Source organism: Argopecten irradians, chromosome 9 (assembly GCF_041381155.1).
Source record: "Argopecten irradians isolate NY chromosome 9, Ai_NY, whole genome shotgun sequence".
NCBI classification, from domain to species: domain Eukaryota; kingdom Metazoa; phylum Mollusca; class Bivalvia; order Pectinida; family Pectinidae; genus Argopecten; species Argopecten irradians.
In genome coordinates, this window is record NC_091142.1 from 40749608 (window position 1) to 40768621 (window position 19014).

At 36.5% G+C, this 19014-nt stretch overlaps 2 protein-coding genes and 1 long non-coding RNA gene across 4 annotated transcripts; 2 read left to right on the forward strand and 1 right to left on the reverse strand.

Moving 5' to 3' along the window:
* Positions 1-265: 265 nt before the first annotated feature.
* LOC138332351 (uncharacterized) lies at positions 266-13066 on the reverse strand. Of its 2 annotated transcripts, XM_069280425.1 has the most exons (4): positions 12932-13066; positions 10623-10742; positions 5811-5903; positions 266-2657 (listed from the first exon to the last, which is right to left on the reverse strand). In XM_069280425.1, exons 1-4 carry the CDS (start codon positions 12980-12982, stop codon positions 2499-2501), a joined length of 423 nt encoding a protein of 140 aa, XP_069136526.1. In that variant the 5' UTR covers positions 12983-13066; the 3' UTR covers positions 266-2498. The 2 variants fall into 2 exon arrangements, with proteins under 2 accessions (XP_069136526.1, XP_069136525.1); XM_069280424.1 differs by lacking the exon at positions 12932-13066 and having other exon boundaries at positions 10623-10872.
* On the forward strand, positions 5813-10714 carry LOC138332352 (uncharacterized). The gene is made up of 3 exons (XR_011209812.1): positions 5813-6010; positions 8801-8894; positions 10586-10714. It is a non-coding gene; the product is annotated as an uncharacterized lncRNA (long non-coding RNA).
* Positions 13067-15641: 2575 nt separating the features above from the next.
* Positions 15642-16481, forward strand: LOC138330770 (acidic leucine-rich nuclear phosphoprotein 32 family member B-like). Its single transcript, XM_069278292.1, has 3 exons — positions 15642-15691; positions 15780-15990; positions 16416-16481. Exons 1-3 carry the CDS (start codon positions 15642-15644, stop codon positions 16479-16481), a joined length of 327 nt encoding a protein of 108 aa, XP_069134393.1.
* The last annotated feature ends 2533 nt before the right edge of the window (positions 16482-19014 follow it).

A 19014-nucleotide genomic window follows, 5' to 3' on the forward strand; every position in this document is an offset into this window, starting at 1 on the left:
TCTCTATCCTGAAAATAGGAAAATATTTGAAACAATGACGACATCCCGATTTTTTCTTTTTCTTTTATTTACAATTTTTTTTTTTATTTAAAACTTTTTTTTATTTACACTTTTTTTTTTATTTACAACTTTTTTTTTTTTACATTTTTTTTTTTTTTTTTTTTTTTTACATTTTTTTTTTTTTTTTTTTTTTAAATAAAGTTTTTTAATACCCCAGAATATTTGAAGGCTGCCAAGGTTGGGGCCTTGGGGTCAGCCTTTTAAATATAAACAGATGTCCCCTCGCAGGGGGGCTTTCATTCATCACACGTTGACACTAGAGACTTTCTTTCTTTCTTCTCTCTTTATTTTTATATACAGATGTCCCCTAGCAGGGGGGCTTTCATTCATCACATGTTGACACTAGAGACTTTCTCTCTTTCTGTCTTTCTTCTTTCTCTCTTCCTCTTTCTGTCTGTAAACAAATGTCCCCTCGCAGGGGGGCTTTCATTCATCACACGTTAACACTAGACTTTCTCTCTTTCTGTCTTTCTCTCTTTCTTTCTTCTTTCTTCTCTTTCTTTCTTCCTCTTTCTTTCTATAAACAGATGTCCCCTCGCAGGGGGGCTTTCATTCATCACACATTGACACTAGACACTTTCTCTCTTTCTTTCTTTCCTTCTTCTTTCTCTCTTCCCCTTTCTTTCTATAACAGATGTCCCCTCGCAGGGGGGCTTTCATTCATCACACGTTGACACTAGAGACTTTCTTTCTTTCTTTCTTCTCTCTTTATTTTTATATACAGATGTCCCCTAGCAGGGGGGCTTTCATTCATCACATGTTGACACTAGAGACTTTCTCTCTTTCTTTTGTCTTTCTTCTTTCTCTCTTCCTCTTTCTTTCTGTAAACAAATGTCCCCTCGCAGGGGGGCTTTCATTCATCACACGTTAACACTAGAGACTTTCTCTCTTTCTTTCTTCTTTCTCTCTTTCTTTCTTCCTCTTTCTTTCTATAAACAGATGTCCCCTCGCAGGGGGGCTTTCATTCATCACACATTGACACTAGAGACTTTCTCTCTTTCTTTCCTTCTTCTTTCTCTCTTCCCCTTTCTTTCTATAACAGATGTCCCCTCGCAGGGGGGCTTTCATTCATCACACGTTGACACTAGAGACTTTCTCTCTTTCTTACTTTCTTTCTCTCTCTCTCTTTCTTCCTATCTATCTTTCTTCTTTCTTTCTCTCTTTCTTTCTATCTATCTTCTTTTTTCTTCTTTCTTTCTTTTTCTGTCTTTCTTTCTTTCTTCATGTATTTAAAATACATGTGGCACTTTTATACTTCCTTTCATTCCTTTTTTACATAAAAATTTTATTCTAAAGCTTTTGTCTCTTCCTGTCGTCCTGGATTTAGATGGCATGTGGTGGAGAGGTGGGGTGGGGTGGGTCGGGTCTGGGCTAGGGCTGGGCAGGGGCAGGGGTGGGGACAGGGGCAGGGGCGGACAGAGCGGGGCATGGAGTGGGTGGTTGGAAGGACAAATTGAACATATTTTAAATGACCACCATCTAAAAGCAAACTTTGAACTTCTTCTTAAGTTCTATCAATATGTCTGAAATAATCCATACATAGTCCCACCCAAGTGTTCTTGAAAACACATTTTGAATTTCAAGGATGGGCGCAAAAGTCACCATCTTAAAAATATTTTTATTTTTTTATTTTCAATCTTTTCCAATTTCACTGGTGCCAAGATTGTCTGATGACCATTAATTAGGGTCCATTCAATTTTGGGGTGCAGTTGCCAAGTACTGACCTCTGGTCAGCGATCTCTTTCCACCTTTGACCCTGGCATGTACATAAATGACCCTGGCTGTTAATAAGACATAAAACTAATCAAATCAAATCAATTATTTACAATGTTTTTGAATAGGTCAACTGCGAGTGTACATGTAGAAAGTAGTTGTTAGAATGTTAAAGATAAATGTGTGCTGTGTTTGTGCTAGGGTATATGGGCAGGGTAATGTGAGTATTGTTAGGGACAGGGACAAAAAAAAAAAACCTATTGACTACTTTCTGTACACTTCAGTTGAGTCAAAATTAAAGCATTGAACACAGGAGTACTGATTTTAATGGGAACTATTACATACACACTGTATGTACCTCAAATAACACCACAGTATAACTGCATGTATTCATTGTCCCTAAAAACCTAAATTACCAATTTACAAATTTACACCAAAATCAGAGAAACATGTTAAGAACAGAAAGTGGACTCCAACAGCCATCTTTTCTATCTCGAAAAACCCTTTATGCATACTCCCATGATTATACCTGTCAATTTTCTGATAAATCGCTCAAAACCCTTACAGATATAATGTTTACCTCAAACAACCTCATCGCTGCATATGTTTAAGTCAAAGAGTGTACATTTTTGGGTGAGGGATTGGGGTTGGGATGATTATTGAGGGATTACCACATCCTCAAGCAACATATCAGTCCATGGACTTAACAAGGATATTACAGTACATCACATGATGTAATCCTTGTGCCAGGCTGGTGCCCTCCTCACACGGCCAGACCTTCGGACAGACACAGGGGCCGGAGCGGGTGGTGTGGCTGGCTCATCATCTGCAAGGCTAAGGCTATCCTCCCCTCTGCAGTCAAATGAAGCGGCGAAGTACACAACCTATAAGAACACAAGCTACATTTCAGTAAACAAATAAAGACACCTAATACACAATATTCGGTAGTGCGAATTTGGCCTAAACAATGATCAAATATGTTTATGTGCACGTGTTTAACTGATATCACTAATACATGTATATATATGATTATTATGATTCTTGAATATGTAGCCTTGTAGGATAGGGAAGACAAACAAGAGGCCCAGAGGGCCTGTATCGCTCACCTGGTTTGTAATGCCAAATAATTTTCTGAATACAGGTTCATTGTTTCTTTTCTGAAGGAATTTTAATATTAACCTCTAAATCCCCTATTGGGCCCCACCCCTCCTGCCCCCTGGGGGTCAGAGCCAAAATTTATACAAGTTCTGTTCCCCTTCCACAAAGGATGTTTGTGGCCAAAATTTGGTTACAATCCATGCAGAACTCTATGAGAAGTAGCGATTGATAGAATTTACCTCTATTTCCCCTATTGGGCCCCGCCCCTCCTGCCCCTGAGGGTCAGAGCCAAAATTTATACAAGTTCTGTTCTCCTACCCCGAAGGATGTTTGTGGCCAAATTTAGTTACAATCCATACAAAACTCTAGGACAATTAAGTAGCAATTTATAGAATTTACTATAATTCCACTATTGGGCCCCGCCCCTCCTGCCCCGGGGACCAGAGCCAAAATTTATACAAACTCAGTTTCTTATTCTCCCAAAGGATATTTCTGGCCAAAAATTTGGGTACATTCCATGCAAGAAACTCTATGACTAGTAGCGAATTAAAGGATTTACCTCTATTTCCCTATTGGGCCCCACACCCTCCAGCCCCCGGGGGGGCCAGAGCCAAAATTTATACAGGTTCTGTTCCCCTTCCCCAAGGATGTTTCTGGCCCAATTTGGTTACAATCCATGCAGAACTCTACGACTAGTAGCAATTTATAGGTTTTACCTCTATTTCCCTATTGGGGCCCACCTCTCCTACCCCCAGGGATACTCAGAGCTCCACAAAATTTACTACTAGTTCTGGTTTCCCTTCCACAATAGGATGATTTGTAGCTCCAATGTTGGTCACATATCACATGCAGAAGTACATATATGAGATAGATAGCGATTGATATAATTTAACTCTTAATTTCCCCTATTGGGACACCGCCCCTACTGCCCCCTGAGGGTCAGATCTCAAAATTTAATACAAGTTCTTGTTCTCCTACCCGGAAGGATGATGGTGGCTAAATTTAGTTTACTATATCCATACTAAACTCTAGACTCATTAGTTAGCAATTTATAGGATTGTACCTATATAATTCCTCTATTGGGCCCCCGCCACTCCTGCCACAGGGGACCAGAGCTCCAAAATTTATACAAACTCTGTTCTGATTATCCCAAGGATGTATTTCTGGCCATTATTTGGTTTCATTCCATGCAGAACTCTATGACTAGTAGCGAATTAAAGGATTTACCTCTATTTCCCCTATTGGGCCCCACCCCTCCAGCCCCCGGGGGGCCAGAGCCAAAATTTATACAAGTTCTGTTCCCCTTCCCCCAAGGATGTTTCTGGCCAAATTTGGTTACAATGCATGTAGAACTCTATGACAAGTAGCGATTTTAAAGGATTTACCTCTATTTCCCCTATTGGGCCCCGCCCCTTCTGCCCCCGGGGGGTCAGAGCCAAAATTTATACAAGTTCTGTTCCCCTTCCCCCAAGGATGTTTCTGGCCAAATTTGGTTACAATCCATGTAGAACTCTATGACAAGTAGTGATTTAAATGATTTACCTCTATTTCCCCTCTTGGGCCCCGCCCCTCCTGCCCCCGGGGGGTCACAGAGCCAAAATTTATACAAGTTCTGTTCCCCTTCCCCCAAGGATGTTTGTGGCAAAATTTAGTTACAATCCATGTAGAACTCTATGACTAGTAGCGATTTAAAGGATTTACCTCCATTTCCCCTATTGGGCCCCGCCCCTTCTGCCCCCGTGGGGTCAGAGCCAAAATTTATACAAGTTACTGTTCCCCTTCCCCCAAGGATGTTTGTGGCAAAATTTAGTTACAATCCATGTAGAACTCTATGACTAGTAGCGATTTAAAGGATTTACCTCTATTTCCCCTATTGGGCCCCGCCCCTCCTACCCCGGGGGGGTCAGAGCCAAAATTTATACAAGTTCTGTTCCCCTTCCCCCAAGGATGTTTGTGGCAAAATTTAGTTACAATCCATTCAGAACTCTATGACAAGTAGCGATTTAAAGGATTTACCTCCATTTCCCCTATTGGGCCCCGCCCCGCCGCCCTCCTACCCCCGGGGGTCAGAGCCAAAATTTATACTATAGTTCTGTTCCCCTTCCCCAAGGATGTTTGTGGCAAAATTTGGTTACAATCCATGCAGAACTCTATGACTAGTAGCGATTTAAAGGAAATGTTGACGGACAGAGACGGGACGGAACGGACGACGGACGGACGACGGAGACGACGGACGCCGCGCCATGACATAAAAACCGGCCCTTATCATTTTTTTATTTTCACATTGCATTGCATTACAACACTTACATTTTGTGATCCCAAGTTCAGAATGTCCCTATTCTTCATGTATTCCATGCAGCACAGTGCATATGAAAGGGTACATGGTTTCTATCATACCTCGATTGACGTTATTTTTACAGTACATAAATATTATGACATTTTCTAAGAAAACCTGAATCCAAATAAATTCCCCAAACATGAAAATAGTGTTATATTTTAAACATGAATACAACTGATTGCCTACTTTACAACAATATCAGATCTAATTAAAATACAGATCCTTATAATCATTCTGTTACATAGCAAAAGAGAAAATTCACTTTCCAGATTCTGGAAGCAGCAATTTGACTGGACAATTCCAATGGTTACCAGAACGTGACCCCTAATGGGATGTTGCCAGATTCTTATCAAACGGAGTGATACATGTAATAAAGATATGCATTTTAATTGTATTTGTCTGAAATTGGAGTTCCAATTGTACAGAGAATTTTTAACTGTATATGGTATATGTACATGTACATACCCAGCCTGACTATACCCTTTAAAGATGACATTATCTGTCTAGAAATCTTTCAAGCTACAATATTACAGCTAAGAAAAAATAATTTCACGACAGAGAATAACATATTCTACATAAGAGTTAAAATGTAACATCTTACCACAGCCTCCGACAGAGACAGACGCTGGCCAGCCGCAACAGCAAGCGATGTTGCCACTCGGCTAACCAGGCTAAGGCCACGGAAGGACACAGCCTACAAGAACAAGAGCGACAGAAGTTCAGTTAACAAATAAAGACATAACACACAATATTCTGCAGATTTTAACACTAAGTAAGAATCTGGTTGGACAAATTGATCAGGTATGTTTGCATGGCTAAGATTAATTGATATCAGTAAAATAAGACCGAGTGGATAGAGAAGTTTGGGATAATCTACCTAAAGGTCATATTTTAGATATGTACATTATAATGCATTATATTTTGTGATCCAGAGGGTAGAATATCACTATCATTCTTATAGACAGATAAAAGATTTGTAAAGTCCTTCCTTTACATACATAATATGAAATGGTTATAGCTACATTGTATATACCAGTATATAGTTTTCTCTTATACCCTGATCAACAGTACCTCGATCAACAGTACAGACACCAACATGTTATAATTATTTTTTTTCCTCCAAGATAACCATGTGTGTATAAGATGTTATACAATATACATATATAAATAAAGAGACAAAAATATATTGAGAGAGAGAGCCAATCCCTTGTGGTCCTACACTAATGGCTGCTAAAGATGATTAATTTGGCACAATTTCTGGTGAAGTGATACAAAATGGTACACTTTCCGTCAAATACAACGCCGATTGATGACATAGACTGGTACCCTTGTTATATGATTATATGCACCAATAATTAAGCTGCAATTAATTGCTTTGATCAGGTTATTATGAAGAAACAAAGATTTCACTTCTGAAACAAGAGGCCCTGAGAGGGCCTTTATCGCTCACCTGGTTTGAAATGCCAAGTACTGTTGTGAATACAGGTTAATTGTTTCTTTTCTGAAGGAATTTGAATATTTACCTCTAATTCCCCTATTGGGCCCAGTCACTCCTGCCCCCAGGGGGCCAGAGCCAAAATTTATACAAGTTCTGTTCCCCTTCCCCCAAGGATGTTTGTGGCCAAATTTGGTTACAATCCATGCAGAACTCTATGACTAGTAGCGATTTAAAGGAAATGTTGACGGACGGACGCCGCGCCATGACATAAGCTCACCGGTCCTTCGAGCCAGGTGAGCTTAAAAACGAAATGAAAAACGAGAAGACCAATGGGGCCTTAAATGTCAGCTGCCAATTATTAAAGTTTGGCAAAACAACCACACCTTACACTATTTTCAATTAAAAACATAAACAACAATATATTTCAAAGTGAGAACAAAAATATATACAATACTTATGTTACATGTATATGGCAAGCCGTTTGGGTTTTTATCTATTGAAATGAAAATATCTCTATTTGTGCAAAAGGGGGAATCGATGGAGCAGTCATTTTACCTATTTGATGGTTATAAATACAAATATTTCAATTCCATGTCAAATAGAACAAGATCTAAATGTGACGGGTACAATATGTCACATAAAGTTCCCCAAATCTCCACAGAGCCTAATTTGACAAGAGTGACCTCGCCGTAATGAAGACACGACATTGTTTTACTAGTAAATAAATTTTATTTCGCAGAAGAAAAATGCTTTTTGAAAAGTCACATCATTTAAAGTTAATATACTAGGCACAGCAATGTCTATAATTGTATTTGTGTTCTCAACCATGTTCCTTTTTTACAATTTTGACCAATTGCATGCCATGCTGGCCATCTTGGTTCCTGTTCTGATAAAGTTGCTCAAAATAGTTTTATTTCACTAGTAACAATATGATCTATACCTTAACAAGAGGTCCATGGGCCTTAACGGTCAACTGAGTTTGTTTAGAACGAAACAAAGAAATATAAACACTAATATAGTGGCCCTTGAAGTTGGTCAGTGATATCATAAATTTGACTTTTTAATCTATGAAGAGTATTTGCTTCCACCAAACCTGTGAGCTCAGAAGATTTTTTTTTATAATTTTAAGTATTTTTTTTAACCCTGTTCGGCATCATCCCTCTGGTCCCCCAGGGGGTCAGCAAAGACTGATATGTATGTTAAAATACTATATCTCAGGCTAATAATTCTAATAAAGTTTGACCCATTTCCTATGAAAATTGAGCAAATAATGTTCATAAATGTGTTTTTCATATATAAATACATGTAAACTTGACCCCTCCCCAGGGGGAAACGTAAGACTCCATGGGCATTTAATTAACAATTTTCATAAAACACCTTAAGACCTTTCCATCTATAAAGAGTATTTGATTCCACCATTTCCAGAATTTAAGATGATTTTTTGAATTTTTAGCCTTTATTGTATTTGCCCCTTTTGGCCCCACCCCTCTGCCCCAGGGCCAGGACCAATATGGATATGATATTAAAATGCTATTTCAGGCTGATAATTATAACCAAGTTTGACTCATTTCCTATGAAAATTGACACCCTAGGGGAAAACGTGAGACCCCAGGGTCATATAATTCAAAATGTTTGTAAAGGACCTAAGACCTTCCCATGGAGAGTATATGAGTCTACCATTTCTGGAATTTCAGAAGAAGATTTTTGAAGTTTTAGCCTATTTGACCCCTTTTGCCCCCACCCTTAAGGCCCCTGGGGATCAGTCATGAAAAATTTGTTAATAGGATTCAATGGCCATCTCATACTGATAATTCTGACAATATTTGACTCATTTCCTATTACAAATGACCAAACAATGCTCAAAAAAGTGTTTTCCCTATATAAACTATAGTAAATTTAACCCCTTCCCCACGGGGAAATGAGATACCCTATCTATGAAGAGTATTTGATTCTACCACATCTGTGAGTAGAGAAGAAGATTTTTGAAATTTTAGTCAATTTTACACCTTTTGGCCCCTCCCACAGCTCCTTGGGGGTGGGGACCATATAATTCACAATTTTGATTGCCTTATGCCTTAGAAGGTTTGTGTAAAATTTCATTGAAAGTGCTTCAGCAGTTTTGGAGAAGAAGTCGAAAATGTTTTTTGTTTCAGACGCACGACAACGGACAAAAGGCGATTAGAATAGGTCACCTGAGACTTCGTCAACATAGATGAACTTGGACCTTAATCAGGTCCCTGCTGACGAGTAAGTAAAGGGAGATAACTCTTACTGGGGCTTTAACTGCCAATTATTAAAGTTTGGCAAAACAACCACACCTTACATTATTTTCAATTAAAAACATAACAAACAACAATATATTTCAAAGTAAGAGCAAAAATACACAACACTTAAAAATGTCTTTACTTAATTAAAGAAATCTCTATTTAAAATGAAGATATCTCTATTTTATAAGATATCTGTAATCTAAATAAAGAAATCTCTATTTTAAATATAGATGCCTAATAAATATACAAATATCTATTTTTCTACTATTGAAAATAGATATCTTCTTTTAAGTTACAGATATCTCAAATTCAAATTCAGATCAATATCTATTGAATTACGGATGTCTTTGATTTTAATTGAGATATAATTTTTTTAAATAGAATGATAATTATTTCTTGTCCAATTGAAAATAGAATTTAAAATAAACTGTAAAATAAATGAATTAGAGAATATACAGGTATATCAATTCAAATTTAAGATATTTGTAATCGAGTCATTCTCAGAAAAGTTCTGAATAGCTATTTCCTCTATATATTGTCTTTTTAGAAATAGTTTAATAGGAAAAGGTTTGTGTTTGAGGCTTAAAACTGACTATATGGAGCAAAGAAATTAATTTTAATGCACTTTGTTATGAAAATGATAATTATGTTGATTTTTTTTCAAATAAAAAAAATCAACCATAGGAAATGGGCTTGTCACCAGAGAAATTACCCAAATTCGTACTTAAATAAAATGTTTTCTAAGGCAACATCAATTAAAAAGGAATTTCAGACTTCAACGACAAATTACTGTAAATGTACATTATGTTGCCATTATTTTCCATGTATGTATCATACATGGAAGAGACAAAATCCTGTGCGAGTTATTCTCCTTATAGTCAGATAAAGTGGATTTATAAATGGGATTCGTTTACTACCCATAGCAACGTGTAGTATTTTCAGGGGGCACTCACAAATTTGATAAAACAGTTTGTAGATCAACATAAAATTCATCGTATGTATTTTAAAAGTTTTCAACATTTTCATCGCACACCGTTTTCGGGAAACGTGTGTCGTTGTACTTAGAATCAGTGGGGCACTCACAAATTTGAATAAAACAGTTTGTAGATCAACATAAAATTCATCGTATGTATTTTAAAAGTTTTCAACATTTTCATCGCACACCGTTTTCGGGAAATGTGGCGTCTGTCTGGTACTACAATGATAGACTTATAAATACTGACAGGAAAATATTGTCTGTTTTACTCCTATGACCTTCAATGAAGGTTTAGGTCATTCAATCTAAACATGCTACCAATTCATCTGATTAAATCGTCTGCCCGTTGCCTCGTTTACATTATGTATTGTTTCGAATGGAGCAAAGCGTAAATTCCGCGATTTTAACCACAGAAAGATATTTCATCAACCTCAGAAGAAAACCTTTTTTCAATCTTTTCCCGCGTATTAATGCAGAGAGCAACAACGCAACTTTGAACTTATACTGGATCTAGATTTAGACCCCCAAATGGCCCCATATCCTTAACGAACGTCTTAAAATAGTTTAAGGACACTCATCTTTACTAAACAAATGTATAACAATGTACCACTTGTAAATATTAATTAACATGTTGATTGGAGAAAGCTTTGAAAGTTGTAAGAACTTGTGGCTAATCCCATGATTTTCTTTTTCAGACAATAAAAGACTAGGAACAAAGCTTAGATTACATACCTGTCCACGAACGATAGCCTTGTGGAGGCAATGGAAAATCAATTCCATGGCAATGAAGAGAGCGGTGAAAGACTCCATCTCGGATCGATGCAGAATGCGTGCGTTTGGTTGGAAGATTCTCTGAGGAATGGACGGAGATTTGAATAGAAATTTGAAATCTGAACCAATAATACTCTTCGTTTCTGTCATGTGACCAGCATAACCGTGTAAGGGCACATATCGACAATGAACAGTGATCATCCGACCACTTCACGCGTGGACTCGTGGTTTATATGAGTCTACCGATATATGATACATTTAAATATTACATATACAGTGTATGTAGACTAGATAAAATAATTTAAGTACACACATCCTCGATATTCCAGGGGTAACTATCATAGTCGTTATAATATATCTTCACGACAATGAACGCTAGTAGGAGCCCCTGGAGTATCGAGGATGAAGGGCACTAGGATATATCCAAATATATATAAAATGTCAGTAACTATCACTCAAAAAACGATTATTTAGATTATCATCAAATATGGGGTTCGTGGAGTTGACATACTTACTTTCTGGTTTCTACTATTTTACTTTTTAATCAATACGACTTGAGCTAAGTCTAACTCAATGAAATATATATGCATGCGTCTGTGCAACTTCGCTAGCCAAGGGTATTAGTCCGATTCTCTGTAATAGAAAGAGAATCGGACTAATACCCTTGGCTAGCGAAGTTGGCGTCTGTGATACATGTATCGTTGCTTATTTACTTCTTTGTAGTAGTACTATCTTGTTTACTTGCCATGTTTTAATTAATTTTACAACTGAATGCCGTGGAAATGGTGCTACAGCACCAAAGTTAACACGGTACAATGTTGTACCACAGGCTCTAAAGACATTTTCTCTCTAGCTCTCTCTCTATATATACATATGTATGTGTGTGATACTGTGCGACGCAGTATATGTATATAGAGCCAAACGCCTGTGATTGCACATGCATGTATGCAGCACTAAGTAAAGTTTCCGAAATGTATCTTGTAATTAACATCGATTTGATTCAATATGATTTATTTTTTATCTTACCTATGCCATCAAACTTCAAAGTTAATTATATATCTTTATAATTACATTGACAGAGACATAGACAGGTTGGGGACACTCCGATCCAGTATAATATGCGGGATAGTCATGCATTTAAGTAATAGTCCTGTGTATGACGGATAATTTTGTTACGCAAATGCAGGATTATCTGAAATAAAATGGATAAATAGACATAATTGCGCAAGCTTTTAAATAGAACTTTGATCATTTTTTTTGGTGTAAATAATATTTTTGAGGAATGAAATAATTGATTGTTTATTGATTGCAACGGAAAGTTCCGCTTGATCCAATAGGAAGGTTTATATAATTTCTGAACGAAACTTGCAATATGTTTATTCAGTAAAGTAACCATGCCGCTAACTGACAATCTGATTGAAATACATATCCTATAACCACCCCATTCAATAGTGGATCTGACAACATTCTATTAGGGGTCATGTCCAGGTGACCTTTGGAAATAGCCAATCAAATTGTTGCTGCCAGAATCTTGAATGTGATTTCAAAGGGACAAAATTGGTTTGAAAAAGCTGTCAGAATTATTTTCATGTACGAAGTAATCTCGCCAAAACAGCACAACAAACCTAATTGTATATGTTTACTGGGACGAAATGGCGTACACAGCAATGTACAGTGGCGTAGGAAGATGAAACGTAATAGGAGGGCAAAGGTCCTCAATATTTCGTAACGTCCTGGGGAATGGGGGTCGAATTGCAATTGATAACAATTCCATGGGGGTGATAAATTGAGTTCCTCTTGAAACAAATTGAATGAACAGCGAAACAGTTCACGAAGCAGTTCATGTTATTATGTTAAATTTGTTTCAAGAGGAACTCAATTCATCACCCCATTGGTCGATTTCATAGGTTGATGAATTGAGTTCCTCTTGAAACAAATTTGACATGAACTGCTTCGCAATTCATTCAAATTAGCAATTCATTCAATTTGTTTCAAGAGGAACTCAGTTCATCACTCCATGAAATCGACTAAAGCAAGATCAAATCCTTATATTTTGAATTCATTCGTACTTATTTTTCAATAAAAAAGTCTACAACGAGAGACATAAAAAGTAGTCCGTCATTAGAATACAACTAATCAAAATAAAAAGTGCAAATATTGATTAATCAGCTATTAATGAATATCGAAAAAAAAGTGTTCATATGCATAAGACTCTATCAAGAAATTAAATGTACATAAATGCGTAAAGAACAATCTCCAAAACCACATACCTGCGTGCATGTACACCAACTCCTGATCCCAATGAAGCTACATGATAGCATGTATACAGCGTAGCTCCTTTGTTTGATTGAAAATAGTTACTGAAGAAAATTACCCATTACAACGCACGACGAGCACGCGTTACTAACCTGTTTGGAGCGCGTGCGCGCAGTCCGTGCATAGCTATATATATGATATAGCAATGGGACCGAGGACCACAGGGGCTTGTTACATCGAAAGTAGAAGCGAGAGTTAATGTATTAAAGACTATTTAAAAAATCACATGACATAATTTAAATGTTTCAATACAAGCCAATAATTTGAAATATTCACAAACAGCGAAACAGTATCACGTCAGGTGATTTATAAATTTGACGTTTTTAGACTATGAAGAGTACTTTGCTTTCCCATCAAAAACCATTTTTTGAAAATTTTAATCATTTTTTATGTTAGGACGGAAATTTGTTTCAAGAGGAACTCAATTCATGAGAACTTGACCCCCCCCCAGGTTGAAACGTGAGAACCCCAAGGTCAAATAATTCACAAACATAATGGAATTCAAGAAGATTTTTTGAGTTTTAGCCTTTTGACCCTTTTATTAGTCCCCGCCCCTCTGCCCCCCAGGTTGATGAGCTATCTGAGTTTTCCTCTTGAAATGTTCATAAATGTTGTTTTCAGCTATATAAACTAATTTGACATGACCCTCAACAACGCTTCTTTATAGCTATAAAGTTTGACCTTTCTATTCCATGTAATTTCTATTTATGAGCAAAAGTGTTTGATTCTTACCATTTCCAGAATTTCAGAAGAAGATTTTTGAAGTTTTAGCCTATTTGACCCTTTTTTAGCCCCCCCCCTCTGCCCCCAGGGGGTCGGCCAGGACCAATGTGGATATGATATTAAAATGCTATCTCAGGCTAATAATTCTAACCAAGTTTGACTCGTTTCCAATGAAAATTGAGCAAAACATGCTCATAAATGTATTTTCCCTATATAAACTATAGTAAACTTGACCCCCTCCCCAGGGAGGAAACATGAGACCCCAGGGTCATATAACTCACAATTTTTGTAAAGGACCTTAAGACCTTTCTATTTATGAAAAGTATTTGATTCTACCATTTCCAGAATTTCAGAAGAAGATTTTTGAAGTTTTAGCCTATTTGACCCTTTTTTAGCCCCGCCCCTCTGCCCCCAGGGGGTCGGCCAGGACCAATGTGGATATGATATTAAAATGCTATCTCAGGCTAATAATTCTAACCAAGTTTGACTCGTTTCCAATGAAAATTGAGCAAAACATGCTCATAAATGTGTTTTCCCTATATAAACTATAGTAAACTTGACCCCCTCCCCAGGGAGGAAACATGAGACCCCAGGGTCATATAACTCACAATTTTTGTAAAGGACCTTAAGACCTTTCTATTTATGAAAAGTATTTGATTCTACCATTTCCAGAATTTCAGAAGAAGATTTTTGAAGTTTTAGCCTATTTGACCCTTTTTTAGCCCCGCCCCTCTGCCCCCAGGGGGTCGGCCAGGACCAATGTGGATATGATATTAAAATGCTATCTCAGGCTTATAATTCTAACCATGTTTGACTCGTTTCCAATGAAAATTGAGCAAAACATGCTCATAAATGTGTTTTCCCTATATAAACTATAGTAAACTTGACCCCCTCCCCAAGGGGGAAACGTGAAACCCCAGTGTCATATAATTCACAATTTTTGTAAAGGACCTTAAGACCTTTCTATCTATGTAGAGTATTTGATTCTACCACATCTGTGAGTAGAGAAGAAGATTTTTGAAATTTTACTCAATTTTACCCCTTTTGGCCCCTCCCACAGCCCCCTTGGGGGTGGGGACCATATAATTCACAATTTTGATTGGCCTTATGGCTTAGAAGGTTTGTGCAAAATTTCATTGAAATTGCTTCAGCAGTTTTGGATAAGAAGTTGAAAATGTAAATTGTTTACGGACATACGACGGACGACGCACGACGGACGACGGACGACGACGGACAAAAGGCGATTAGAATAGGTCACTTGAGACTTCGTCACAGGTGACCTAAAAATGCTAATATTGCAGAAATTTGGATTGAACTTCAGGTTATTGTGACGTTTCTAAATGGGTTCGTCACTTACAGTGAATGATCTTGGTTAGTGACTAGTCTACAGAAGCAAATATATACAGATGTGACTACTATTTGGTAGCGTAAAACATTACATAAATAAATTCCGAGCGATTAACAATGGACATTTCATAATTTCATATATAAGTATATATATACCAGTGGTCTGTCTGTCCATCGACAACCTGGTCTATTAATGATTGGGTATATAACCTATGTAGTCGCTAACCACCTTGTAGTTATATGCCTATAGTCACTGTCCTGTGACTCCCGACAACTACGTTGTCGCCGACTACCTATGTAGTCGCTAACCACGCTGTGGTTACTACTACCGACTATACTGTGTAGTCATTGACCTATCACAGGTCACGAGCCGCTGCCAAACACTCTATCAAAGGGAATAACTATGTATTAGGCGTAAACCAAGCTCACAAAAGTAAAGCTTGTAGTAAACAAAGTAAGCTATGGTTTAACAAAGAATGTAAAGTAGCCCGTAACGCATTTAATTATATCAAAAATATGAATAAAATTAATAAGTCGAGAGAAAACAAAACACAATTAAATAAAAAGGGAAAATAATATCGAAAGACAATTCATATGATTTTTAAAAAATACCAAGAGAAATGTGCTGAGAACACTATCAAGATGTAATCCTAAGGCTTTTTGGAAAACTTTGAATAAATTTAGTCAGTCGACAAAGAAATTCCCTTGTATTCCCTTACATATTTTCTATAGATATTTCAAAAAGATTAATCGAGGTGATGATGATGATGATGATGATGATGAGGGTGGTGATGATGATGATGATGAAGTTAGTAGTGATGGTGACGATGATGATGGTGATGATGATAATGATGACGATCATGATGACGGTGAGGAGGAGGAGGAGGGTGATGATGATGATGATGATGATGATGATGATGATGATGATGATGATGATGATGAAGTTAGTAGTGATGGTGATGATGATGATGACGATGATGATGACGGTGAGGAGGAGGAGGGTGATGATGATGATGGTGATGATGATGATGATGATGACGGTGAGGAGGAGGAGGAGGGTGATGATGATGATGGTGATGATGATGATGATGATGATGATGGTGATGATGATGATTATGGAAGTGATGATGATGATGATAATGAGGGTGATGATGATGATGATGATGATGATGAAGTTAGTAGTGATGGTGATGATGATGATGTATGATGATGATGATGATGATGATGATGATGATATGATGATGATGATGATGATGATGATGATGATGATGATGAAGTTAGTAGTGATGGTGATGATGATGATGATGATGATGATGAAGTTAGTAGTGATGGTGATGATGATGATGATGATGATGATGATGACAGTAGGAGGAGGAGGATGATGATGATGATGATGATGATGATGATGATGATGATGAAGTTAGAGTAGTATGATGGTGATGATGATGATGATAATGATGATGATGATGATGATGATGATGATGATGATGATGATATATTGAATAGTGAAATAACTAAGCAAAAACCCTTATAAGTTGTCTTGGGAAATTGTTTACTTCTATCATAAACACAAGGTTGAATAAAATACTCTATTCAAAGAAACCTCATTTCAAAAAATCAGGCAGGATTTAGAAAGAATCACTCCATGATGTATAATGTTTTTATTTTGCAATCTCTGATATCTCTAGATATCTCGCTAATAATAAAAAGCTGTATTGCACTTTTATTGATTTTCGAAAAGCATTTGATACTGTGTGGCGTGTAAGTTTAGAGAAAAAGATTAGGAAAAGCAAAATAAAGGGAAAATGTTTTAAAGACATTAATAATATGTATGATAATATAAAATCTTGTACAATACAATGGTCAAATATCTTATTGTTTCCCGTGCCTAGTTGGTGTCCGCCAGGGTGAAAATTCCTAAGCGATTTAGAACAATATATGGAGGTTGCAGGAGCTAGCTCCCTTGTGACTATCGAACAGAAAATGTCTGATAAATTAAGCATATTTTTGAAGATACTGTGATGCTATCCGAAACAACAGAAGGTATGCAAAACGCACTAGACATTTTTCAACAGTATTGCGATACATGGAAACTTCAGGTAAATATTAACAAAACTAAAGAGTTAGTTTTCAGCAAGAGGAAAACTAAATAGGTGTATAATTTCGTGCTTAACGGTCATGTCTTGGAAACAACAGATACTTTTACATATTTAGGCATCACTTTTAAATATAATGGTAATTTTTCCAACGCTATTAACAGATTGGTTGAGCAAGACCAAAAATCAATATTCGCAATATATAAAAAGGTGCGTAACCAAGCTATTCCAATAGATTTACAACTAAAATTATTTGATTCGTTAGTCGAACCAATACTGCTATATGTTCCGAAGTTTGGGGGTTTGGGAATTTAAATTCAGTCGAGCAAACACACCTGAAATTCTGCAAACGAATACTTAAAGTCAGAAGTAGCACTCCAGATTTTATGGTGTATGGGGGACTGGGAAGATTCCCACTCGAAATAATTATCAAACTGAGAATGCTGTGTTTTTGGAATAGACTTATACAAAATGAAAATAAATTAAGTAGTATACTTTATAAACTAATTTCGAAGTTACATTTCGAAGGAATATATACATTTAAATGGATATCTTTCATTAAAAATATTTTTGATGAATCTGGTCAGTCAAATATCTTCCTCAATGAAATACAAATGATTAACATTTTTTATAAAAATTTTATGAAACAGCGCCCTTCAAGATCAGTTTATACAAAAACGGTTCTCAGATGTGGAAAACTCCTCAAGAGGGCAGACTTATCTAATATATAAAAAAGAATTTGGATTTTGCGGTCCACTCCTTGGTGGCTACTGCTCGTCCTGATCTACCAAGATCACGTCTAGAATGTATGTCAAATGATATAGATTTTATTAGATTCAAATGTATTCACCCTAAAAATAGGTTGCACTTTCTTTGGGAACTCGCTGTAAAGTTCCCACAGTATATGTTTGTGTAAACTCACGAATATCAAATTGTATAGAATTATGTCAATATTGTGGAATACTTTTTAATGATCATGTTACCCATATTATTTTGCATTGTGATAAAAATAGCGAAATTCGTGACGAGTACTGGTGTTTTTGGTGAATAATTTTGGATTAGAATTCATGTCGTCGCTTCACAATTTAACAGATTTTGATTTTTGTAACACCTTGTTGGGTAAGGAATTTGCCTATGATTTCTCAAATAGTGCCTTAGAGGAGTTTAGATTAGGAAATGTATCTTTTTTGTATAGACTCCTGAAAGCATGCGATCCTTATTGCTTTGAATAATTTCAACTAATTACTAATTATTAGACTTTAACTTGTACATATTTTGTAAATTTCTATTTGCTTTGTTTTGTTTCTTGTTTTCATGTTAAATGTCATTCTTTATGTAATCTTCAATTTTGGAGGAAATAAAGATAATAATAATACATAACTAAATTCCGTACATCAAACTTAAAAATTCCAATTGAGACTGGAAGATGGGGTAATGTTGAGAAACGTGAAAGAATATGCCATTTATGCAATGAAAATAATCGGGGATGAATTTCACTATCTTTTTGTATGTAAACACGAAGAAATCAAGAATATACGTATTAAATATATCCCACAGTATTATTATAGTAATCACAGTCTTCATAAGATGGGTGGCCTTATAGGTATTTGTAATATCCAATTATTGAAGAAGGTGTCTCTATTCATTAGAAAAATGATGGTATTTTTGTAGATGTGAATAAAAGCTATGATAATAGTACGGTATAAGTATTGTTAATTTCCAAATTAATTGTCCATATTTTAGTAATTGGTAATGATATATATTGTCCATCCTGCCACGTGCAGTTAAAAATGTAACTTGTATTTGTATAATCCATGTAACACATTTTAATGTGTCTGTCACTAATGGTGCTTTTCGCAACTTACAATGTC